Source organism: Nannobrachium achirus (genome assembly GCF_963921795.1).
Source record: "Nannobrachium achirus genome assembly, chromosome: 18".
In the NCBI taxonomy this organism is placed as follows: domain Eukaryota; kingdom Metazoa; phylum Chordata; class Actinopteri; order Myctophiformes; family Myctophidae; genus Nannobrachium; species Nannobrachium achirus.
This window is the reverse complement of record NC_137825.1, coordinates 26,106,228-26,117,504: the sequence shown is the minus strand read 5'-3', so window position 1 is coordinate 26,117,504 and position 11,277 is coordinate 26,106,228. Positions and strand designations below refer to the sequence as shown.

At 41.3% G+C, this 11,277-nt stretch overlaps 1 protein-coding gene across 1 annotated transcript; it reads left to right on the top strand.

Moving 5' to 3' along the window:
* Window positions 1–4,515: 4,515 nt before the first annotated feature.
* Window positions 4,516–10,780, top strand: wbp2 (WW domain binding protein 2). The gene is made up of 8 exons (XM_080748210.1): window positions 4,516–4,707; window positions 5,492–5,600; window positions 6,245–6,380; window positions 6,909–7,001; window positions 7,114–7,263; window positions 7,906–8,022; window positions 8,402–8,478; window positions 9,242–10,780. The coding sequence occupies exons 1-8, from the start codon at window positions 4,649–4,651 to the stop codon at window positions 9,287–9,289; spliced, it is 789 nt and encodes a 262-aa protein (XP_080604336.1). The 5' UTR covers window positions 4,516–4,648; the 3' UTR covers window positions 9,290–10,780.
* Window positions 10,781–11,277: the final 497 nt, after the last annotated feature.

The window sequence follows — 11,277 nt, the reverse complement described above, 5'->3', positions numbered from 1 at the left end:
TTCCAATTTTCAATACTTTTACTTTTACTACTCCACTACATCTCAGAGGCAAATATTGTACTTTTAATCCCCTATGACAACTGTAGTTACTAGTTACTTTGTAGATTTACATTTCGGCCATTTGAAAATAGCCTCACATAGCCATTTGAAAATACCCTACTTTGTATGTCTCATACAGTAATAAATAAACATCGTATCTTATCTCACAATAGCGTTGCGACACATTGTGAGCTTGCAATCTGCTATTTTCAAAGGATTTTTATACATTCTATTCGTTGGAAAACTTGTGGACCATTCTGCATAATGAGTACTTTCTACTTTTAAGTAGCCTACGTTTTGAAAATAATACTTTGTACTTTTACTCAAGTATATTTTGAATTCCAAACTTGTAACAGAGTATTTATACATTGCAGTATTTATACTTTTACTTAAGTAAAGAATTTGAGTACTTTTTCCACCACTGGCTCAACCAAAAATACTTAATATATCTGAATCAAACTTGAAGGTGTATGATTGCTGTAAATAAAATAATTGTTTTTTTACGTGTTTCTGTCTCAACGTCGCCGAGCCATACATCTGCAACAAAGAGTTATAACATACATGCCTTGTTATCACAGTGACACAATCCAGGAAACAATGTAGTAACTAAAACAGTCAATCCAAGCTATCCAGGTTTCATCACTGATTTCCTTTTAAAATAACGATCATTTAAAGATCCTCTTATAGATAGTGTCTTGTTGTGACATTATGGAACGTGGCGCTTTAATCTCACCAACAACAGTGCACACTGTGTCAACTGTCTGATATGGTATGTACTGACTGACTGACTGACTGACTGACTGACTGACTGACTGACTGACTGACTGACTGACAGACAGGTTTTGTATACATTCAGGATTTAAACAGTGTGCTGTGAAAGGTCCTTAGAATTTTCAGTCTGACCACAGTGTATAGTGACAATACAAGAATACATAATATCTATAGAGTGAATAGAGACAAATTGGGGGTCTGTGGATCAACCAAGCAAATAACAGGGAGACTCTCAGTCTCAGAGTGATGGAGCATGTTATTAAGGGGACTTCCTCATTTTGGCTGATAAGGAAATTGACTCATAGGGTATCAGGCCAATCCCCCACTCAACCTTCCCACATAATGAAAATAGGACACTCTTTTCCTTTTTATCGTTTCACATTTTCCTTTTCTTATGATTATAGTTTGAAACTGTTTAAATTAAACAAGTTTACACTCTGTAAACTTATGATGTGACAACATTTTTAAGTTGAAACTTGGTTAAAATGGAAAAACACCCTCTGTGAGGAAGATGTTCCAATGCAGCCGGCAAGTGACTAAGGGATGAAACATGGTCACTCACGACAGCCTTAAGATAGCTGTTGCAAAGCATCCCTCACTTCCATCATAGCTGCTGTTGCCTTAAACCAACCTTACACATTAGGCTAACTTATGATCCTTTAAAACCAAGAATACCACATCACCGGCCGGGCCGCCATGTGTTTCAAGCAAACTTTGGATGAGCGTCAAACAAAACCAGCTCTAAGCTGCACCCATCAACATCAGCACAATTGAGCATTGTTAAATAAGGGATATTCTGGTACATACCTGATCAGGTGGCTCTAGTAGATTGTCACTTGTGGCTGCATTCCCACTGTGGGTTGACATCATGATGGGATTTATTATGATAACCAGTCGTCCCCTGGCGGACTGGCTGAGTGTCCTGTGTTGTGTGTGTCTAAAGTGAAGTGGCTCAGAGAGGCAGTAACGCAGCCTGGTGCTATTACACTGCAGCCGGAAGTCATCACTTCCTCTATAAGGTAGGTGGTAATACTGACTTGTAAACGTTCCTTTATCTAGGGCCCTCTACACTGTATGTGTGAATGCATAATGTCATGTTTCTTTCTCTCTCTCCGCAGATACTCCCCTACTCTGTTCATTTGTTTATGCATGCAAACCTTGGTAAGAGAGGGGAGGGCCACAAACCACAAATGTTCTAGCAAATAACCGTGTATATACGATATGGTATGCAGTATGCACTGTACAATACCTATTAAAGCCCAGGCTGTACTATGAACCACTGTATGTATGTATGAATGAATGAATGAATGAATGAATGAATTAGCTTTTATTTCCATGTCCAACCCTCATGGGATTATACCATAAATTCAATTATAACAAAAATACAATTATAAACAGTTATAGTCACTTCAACTGCATAGTTTACACAAAGAAAGGAAAACATTTAAATAATATTAACACAAAGAGACACATTGAATTAATATTTGTTCACACAAAGAGCCAAAGTAAATATGTTAATAACATATTAAAGTTTGCTTAGCCCTTTTTATAGACTTTTATAGACTCACTAAAAACGTATCCTGTATTCAAATTGCACTGGGCAGGCAGGCGGACCTCTGAGACAGGATTTGTTTAACCAAGGAGATACAGTACTTTTATTTTGGAATGCATGGATGCCTTTGACCCAATTCTTATAGCTTCTATCTCGCTTGCTTTGTCTACTCTTATTACAGTACGTGGAGTTTTTGTTAAATCTATTCTATGAAGCTTTTGACTAAACTAAGGTGCTGTTCCATCTTACTTCACAGCTTCCTCCATCCCATCCTCGTGTCTCCCATTATTAACAATACAAGAGCAAATCAAAATGGTGTCACATGACACTTAAACAATTGAGACTGGATTGTGTACAGTACTTACATGTAATTTGAGACAGCAGTCCATCTGGTCTTCATTGTTAGCTATGTGTTGACCCAGGTGTTTGACATCTACAGTATGAAGCATTGGCCTTGTAGAGGATGCAAATTCAAACAAGATTCAAGACTCAGATATGTGTGTGATGGGCTATAGAGGAAAGAAATAGATATGTAAAATACAGCTGTGCACAAGAGAAAAATCACACCTAGTGTGAAATGAGCAATGCTATTTATGAGTTAAGTGTCCTGCGAACTTGCGAAGCTTGGCCAATGGGACCCTGGACGTACAACAAACTTGGGAGCACTTTGTGCCAAGATGGAGGCCAGATGTAGGCCACACTTCAGACCCCGGACAGATGTTGGAGCTTAGCTCCTTCCAGGAGGAACGGCTCAAAAATAAGATGACTATGATTAGAAGATGATGAGGAAAAAAACTAGTCATAATTCTTTTTTCACAGTGAGGTTTGAACTCACATCATCGGCTATTTTCAAAATATTTATCAATGGAACCAAGTCAAACTCAAACTAAATGTAATGCCTCAACTCCTACAATTCCATACAGGCGCTCACTTCACACTGGGCAGACATATATACGGTAGACATGGTTATATGTGAAGATAGCAGACTATAGTCAGTCTGGTCTGTGTGAGTGTGTGTGAGTGTGTGTGTGTGTGTGTGTGTGTGTGTGTGTGTGTGTGTGTGTATGTGTGTGTGTGTGTGTGTGTGTGTGTGTGTGTGTGTGTGTGTGTGTGTGTGTGTGTGTGTGTGTGTGTTTTCTTATGGTGAGTAGGATATAGTGATAACGTATAACTTCAAATTGGTCTATCCATCTATCAAATAGGCCTAATGGGCCCAGAGCCTGTTTGAAGTCACTGTTAATAACCAACACTGTTATAACCCATAGGCCTAACATGTGACCATCACGATCCCTTTAAGCAGGGGACAGGGGATCAGGGACCCCTAGGGGGTCCTCAGAGTTTGTTATGTGGGGCCTCCAAACCATTAGATTAGACCATACCGGTATATTGGTATGTATATTTCAGGAAAGAGAAGCTTGCTTGGGTTACAAAATATACATGTCATCAAATTATATAGAAACTACTCACAAGCTAAATGGAGCACCACCTAACACCAAGTGGCATTTTTCCACATCACACCCATCACACTAGAGGTGTAATTCTGTATACTGCAAGGGAAGCACATTTAGACGAAATGTGCTTCCAATAAAGGGAAGTAGGCCCAAACCACCCCTCACTTGTTTTGACTGCAAATTTTGATCAATCCCTTGATCTGGGATCCCTAGGGGGTCCTCAGAGAGTTAGTTACTACAGTGGGGCCTCCAAACCATTTGATTAGACCATTATATTGGTATGGTAATATATTTCAGGAAAGAGAAATGGTCCGCAAAATAATACATTGTCATCAGATTATACCGAAAATACTCACAAGCAAAATGGAGCACCACCACCAAGTGGCATTTTTCACATCACACCATCACAGAGGTGTCATTTGTGTACATACCGGTACTGCAAGGGCAGCAGCACATTTAGACAAAACGTGCTTCCAGACAGTAAAGAGGGAAGTAGGCCTAAACCACCCCTCAAATTTTGATTTAGTTTTAGTCATAGCCTTTTTTTTTTTATTGTCTTTTTTTTTTTTTTTAGCAAACGACGTCTGACATCACTTCGTGGGCGCGGGCGCGCGCGCGCACGGCACGCACGCACGCATGGCGGAAGTGCAGGTGGCGTCATCATCCGCTCAGACTCAGAGTCAGAGCAGAGCTGTCATCATCATCACCATCAGCAGCAGCAGCACCATAACAACACTACAGCTTTACACTCCTTTTAAAACCCTAGCTCTACTACTGTCTCCAGTGCTCCTGTCCACACACTGACATAAACAGCAACTGCATCGACACCATCATCATGGCTCTGAACATGAACAGCTCAGAGTCCGGCGGCGTCATCATCAACAACAGTGAAAGGTATAACGTTACTCTCGCAGCCAGGGACAGGCTAGCTGATGTTATGTAGATCTGTTGGCGAAAATAGCCGATCTACAAGCTCACTACGCGTCGCGATGCGACGCGTAGTGAGCTTGTGGATCTGCTATTTTCGCCTATGCCCAGGATATAAGGACAGCAAGGGGGAGTAAGTGTCTATTAGCCTAATATAACATATCTGTCGCTTCGTGTTGTATACATTGGTCAGCGTCCAAGATCCTGTCATTGCAGTGTTGTGTTGCATTGCTTGCTAGCTGTCATCACACACCAGTACCCTTAATATGTCTGGCTGGCTCCTTGGTACAATGTTGTATAATAAGAATATTGAGTCTAGTTGTAAAAAATAAATAACTATCAAATCTGTATCAGTGGCGACAGAACCTTCCCGTCTAAAGTTAAACCTATTAGTCCTACTATGTCAGCCAGGTACATACTGTATAGGTTGCCCATGCCATGGCCAATAGCAGGCCAGTGTCAGTACCATGGCTGTCAGGTCATAATCCTAATCCTTTTACTACTGTTTACTGGAAATAAGTGATGGTCAGTGAGTGTTTTGTAACTGGACAACTGACACTCAATGACCCCCATGATCTGCTTATACAATATTGTTGTGAAACTTAAAAAGAGGTCAGGTAAATTAAGCATAGGCTATTTGTAAAGACAGTTACTCTATACTGATTGTAGATTCTTATTGTGTAGGCAAATTCCTAGTTTAAGCGTTGTAATGTAGTATCTAACAGTTCAAATGCTGTGTGTTCCTCTCCAGTGTTTTGATGAACTATGACAATGTGGAGCTGGTGTTTTCTGACGCAGACAACCTCCCAGACGCCTTCAGAAAGAGCAAGAAGGGGAGTGTCTACCTCACTCCTTACAGGGTGAGAGGCTAATGCCTGATTTACACTTGGTTGCACATTATTGTGTCATGCATAAGAAATAGCCCATGTGTCTGCTATTTATGATGCACGACACCGCCACAGCGCAACTACGTATAATAATAACCCAGGCTTGAATCCATAGCTTAGGAAAAATCCCTCATATCATTGACACCTATAAGTCATCATCAACAATAAGCATAATAATGCATAAGTACTTGGACCACCGTTTCACCAAACAGTGGGTCGGGAGTCGGGACCCATTTGTAGGTTGCGGATCCATTTTTGTCTGTCACGAGAGTATCGCTTTTATTTTTCCAATTATTTTTAAAAGGTTTTCTAAAATTCACACCTTTTATGAGTTGAAAAAGAATCATAAAGAAACAATGAAATAAATTCCCTAAATTGTTTAAAAAATAGTGAAAATAGCATATCTGGTATTTATCACGGTTGGGCCTGGGAGCTAAAAGGTTTCGGAAACCACTGTACTAGAGCATTATGACAGGTGTCACCGGACGTATAAAACCACCAACAACAACATTGTGGCTGTGAGTGTGGGCCAAGTTAACCACATCTCCAAGGTGATGGTTGAAAAGTTGACGCTTGAGTTGTTTAACAGCTGACAGGGTGGTGTTGCCGTCTCGCAGGTGATCTTCCTGGCAAAGGGAAGAGATGCGTTCAAGTCCTTCATGATGCCCTTTTATCTGATGAAGGGCTGTGAGGTCAAGCAACCTGTGTTGGGAGCCAATTACATCAAAGGCACAGTCACCGCGGAGCCTGGAGGTGTGTGTATGTCTGTGTGTGTGTCAGTGAGTACATTACAGCAGTGGTTCTCAACCTGTGGGTCGGGACCCTCAGGGGGGCCCCCAAATGATTTTGGGGGTTCCCCAGATGATTACCTTAATGTGCAACATTGTTTTCTCACTCAACAGTAAACAAACCGACATAAAGTGTAAAGTCTAAAGTGACAATTTAAGGACTTTTTAATACCTCCAAAATGACAAATGAAACATTGGCCAAATTCTCACAAGGCGTTGTAGAGCTTGTAGCGATTTTCACAATATTTATCAGTGGAACAGAGTCAAACTAAATGTAATGCCCCAATTCAATTATGATTATTATTATTATTATTATTTTTTTTGGGGGGGGAGGGGGGGGGGGGGGTCTCCAGTTCAAATATGATTATTTTGGGGGGTCACGGCCTGAAAAGGTTAAGAACCAACGACAGAATATAAAGTCATTATCTTTCCTACACTGATAACACATTATACTTATATACGTCTGGATTCCTTCTTTTTATTATTGTTCAAGGGGGATGGGAGGGCTCTGCCACCTTTAAGTTGGTGTTCGCTGCTGGAGGAGCCATAGAGTTTGGCCAGTACATGCTGCAGGTCGCAGCTCAAGGTAACACTATAAAACGTACAGTTACTTCCAACCAAGGCACTGTTGTCTCACTACCCTTGACATTGGCTATGATAACATTTGCTTTTGCGTTTTCCCATCTCATGGATTACAGCATCGAGGGGTCAGCCCGTGGTGCCCGGGTTTGGTGGCTGCCCTTTCATGGCAAACGGGGCCTACACTTACCCCCCTCCACCTGCCAATGGCATGTACCCTGCCGGACCCCCACCTGGCTACTCCTACTCTAGCCCTGCTCCTCCTCAAGGTACACTCTTAACACAAAAGTTCATTTTCTATCTGTAATATAATTGAAAAAGTTACATTTTTATATATTCCAGATTCATTGTGCATTCAGTGAAATAAAAAGAAAAAAAGAAAAAGAAAAAGTTTTAATTTCAAAACTCCATATCTCAAAATATTAGAATATTACACGGCATGCGACCATTCAAAAGGATTTTTAATACAGAAATGTCAGCCTTCTGAAAGGCATGGTCTGGAATACTTTTGAACAAATGTCTTCATCAGTGGGGCGTGGTATGAATGTGCTCAGCCTGTGGTACTGCTGAAGTGTTATGGAAGCCCAGATTTGCTTTGATGGTTGAGTCTGAACTGACTGATAAAACACAACTGGAGCGAAACCAGCATTGCATTGTACTGCTGGTGTTCACAACAAAAAAGGTTTTGAATATTTCACTGCATGCACAATGAATCTAGAATATAATGAACGTTTCAATTTTTGAATTATATTACAGAAGAAAATGAACTTTTACACAATATTCTAATTGTTTTAGATGGCTTTGTACTTGGATGTTTATGCAAGGCTGATTTCCAAATATCAAGGCCAAATTCACGTTTGTGGAGTCGGTGTTCGAACTTAAACTGCAAGCCCCCCGTTCCTCTTGTTCAGGTGGATTCTATCCCCAAGCGTTTGACGGCCCTGCAGCTTATATGCCTCCCCCTCCATACTCTGCACCTCTGGGTCAGCAGCCCCCACATGACCCAGACCTGCCCTCTACATCCGCAGGTGAGACATACAGTGTCAGTAACCACTTAAGCCCTATATAGTGTTGTACGTCCGGTAGTGAAAATAACTACAAACTAACAAGATGTTGTCTACGTGCTCAAAATAGGGATACCAGATGGAAAGTGGTAGTGAATTAAAGGGTGTATCAGTTGGACAATGCGACTCTATCTGTCTCTATCTCTATCTTGCTCCACTTTCTCTGCAGGCTACTGTGCTGGCTCTCTCATTTCTTATTTTGTCCTCATTCCCTCTCATGTTAGCTCAGACTGATTTTGCTCCAGTCATCTCGTGGGTCCCAGGGATTAATTGTGAGACCATGCATATAATTACTGCAAGCCCTGACTCTCCATCTTTCTCTCCCTCTCTGTCCCCCTCCCAGCGGAGGCCAAAGCAGCAGAGGCAGCCGCTAGTGCCAGCAGCGCCACGCTCCCCTCCGCACATGTCTACCTACCACAGGTAGGCTGCCTGGCACCACGGTGCCTCAGTGTCTTGACTCTCGAATTGGAGACCTAAGCACACGTGATCCATTATTTCTGGCGCGAGACTTCACCTCCATGTTTTGCCCCAAGTGGCACTGGAAGCTTTTTAGCATTTTGTAGCAATGCTAATATGTCATAGCCGATAGGAAAGTTATCAGCTAGTCAGTGTCTGTTGAACCTTACTTCCGGATCCCTGGCTCAGACCACCCCCGTCTTCGAACTTGGCCTGCATTATAATCGGAACTACACACCTGTAAAGTCTTGTGACTGCATTGTGTATGGTTGTGATGCTATCCTGGTGTCAAAATCGGTTCACATACATAAACACCATCTGTAAACAACACCAACCGCAACAGCATGGTTAAAAAAGTTTTTGGGGGGTTATTTTGTGATACTTTTAGTGGTGTATTTAATTGCTCCACCAGAACTGGGTTATGCTACCAACAGTACTGTCTACTGTGCAGTTGTGATCATCAGCACTCTAAATGTATGCATTTGATTTGATATTTAATCAACCAAAATAATTGCTACGGTTGGGAAAGATAAGACCAGGAGTGATCCAAGGACAGGGCCTCAGTGAAGCAGAGCTTAGCTACTGTATACTCGGCGAGCTCAGTTGACACCGGCGCCTTCAGCTCAGATGGAACATGAATACATTAGCATAAAAAGGATCATTGTGTGCACACATTGAGAAACCGCTTTGTGCTCTGTACATTAACTGTCTATCCGTTCTCTCCTAGGACAAGCCTCCTCCCTACTCTCCCAACGAAGACAAGAAGAACCAGTAAAAGCTATTCTATCTCATGTCTCCCTCGGTTTCACCTACTGTATATCGCACCTTATCTTATATCTCAATGTATCAGAGTCCTCCCATCTCGTTAACTGGAAGGCCAAAGTCTCGCTTTTCAATTCTTTCTTTTTTTTGTCTGCCCTCCCTTTATAGATCACCTCCCAAGCCATTCCTGTTGGTATCATATACATTCCTATTCTTCAATGCTTTCCATCTCTCCCCTTGTTTCTTTCACTTGGCTTATAAAAAACATGACCTAATCAGCCACCAGTTCTTCTTTCTTCTACATTCTTTTCTTATTTGGCAAGCCTAAAGATTCAATCTGATATAAGTTATAAACAGTATTAACATCAGTCTTTCGATAGTGAATATGATTGTAATTAGGGCCAAAGCTGTCAGGATATGAGGGACATGTTCAATATAGTTCGCCTACACTTTGTAGCCTCATGAGTTGGCTGTTTCAAAATGTGTTGCCTTGCAAGTTAGCTGAAGCAGAAACAGACTGCCACCCCAGACTATAGATTTAGCTGTGGTGTGAAGCTCACTTATAATTTTCTACAACCGTTAAACTAGACTGAAATAATTCCTTTGCTAACCTGTCCAGGAGCAAGCTAAATGCAGTGTTTTATTTTTCTATGAGTTGTGTGTACAGGCTTTTACTATGTCAATAAAAAAAAGTAAAGGGACAAAAAAAAAAGAGAAACATTTTCTGAGTACTAATCTATGATAAAAATGCTTTTATAAAGATATCTGATTGCTGGGCGGTCTTGTCGGTTTTGACATGTTTAGTTGATGGAGAAGACCACAAAGATTAGAGGGAGGGGCATACAGCCCCAGCAGTGAATCCTGGATCTGGGATTAGACTAGACTGAATGTGGCTAGGGCCTGTAATGACACGCTGGTAGGGATTAATTTACTCTTTTCTATGTGTGTGTGAGAGAGTGAGTGCAGTGCAGAGCAGTTGCTCGATGATGTCATGTGCAGGTTGTCATTGATTCCCCCTGAATATTGTAGAACACCCAATGGTCAGACAGTCACTTTTACCTCGCTCAACTCATACTGTAGCTAATTTAGACTTTGTTGTACAACTGCGTTGCTTGCCAGAAGTGAGGATGTTCAACTGAAAGATGGCATCACTCCTCACTGTTCTACTCTGCTGTACAGTATGTACTACAACACTAAACAGAAGCATGTACAAACACCAGCTTGTTTGACTTGTGAAACCACTGTTTCTGCGTTTCGTGGTGATGTTCGTAACTGACATCTGAGCCCCTCAGCGTCCACTTTCTTCCTTCTATTGTGTATATATATAAATATATATGTGTGGCAAATGGCAGATAGCTAATTTTTTGCACTTACAGAGCGCTATGCATTCCACCCCCAACCCCCCCCCCCCCCCCATTTCCCCTAGTGTGCATATTAATAAACCTATGTATTTATTTTAATTAACAGGTAATTTATTTTGAAATGAGGGGTAAAGAAAAGTGTTCTCGACAAAACAAAGCATGATGTCAAATGTAACTAATGCATGTATGCATTGGATTGAGTTTTATTAAACTTATCTTGATTCATGTGAATCGCGTGGGTCTCAGTCTTTATTCATTACCCTAGTACGTCTCTAGCACGTAGTTATGGCTACTTTGACTGAATGTCCAGTTTCAACATGATGCATTAACACAAACATGTGTTCCCGAAGCATTAGGAGAGTTCAAGTTAAGGTTAAGTCTTTAGATTTCAGCCTTGAAATGTGCTTTTCCCTTCCCACACATTCAGTAGTCCTTGTCTGTGCTTTCTGGCTGGACAACTTGTGCAAATCCACAACAGCATCCCAAAAGGCAGATGTCCAATGTCCTGAAAAGATTCCCGGGTCAGTCACAGCTATGCTTTCAAGGGCTTGTGGCAAATTTAAAAGGCTGATATACCATTAAAACATCTGTTCAATACAGCAGATTTCATCACAACAGTCAGCATCACAGGTTTGGGATT

What these genes read in the sequence shown, in the direction of transcription:
- wbp2 (XM_080748210.1), top strand. Translation starts at nt 4,649, where the DNA reads ATGGCTCTGAACATGAACAGCTCAGAGTCCGGCGGCGTCATCATCAAC. An exon ending in ATCATCAACAACAGTGAAAG is followed by an intron (nt 4,708 to 5,491) that starts GTATAACGTTAC and finishes GTTCCTCTCCAG; the next exon opens with TGTTTTGATGAACTATGACA. An exon ending in TAGCCCTGCTCCTCCTCAAG is followed by an intron (nt 7,264 to 7,905) that starts GTACACTCTTAA and finishes CCTCTTGTTCAG; the next exon opens with GTGGATTCTATCCCCAAGCG.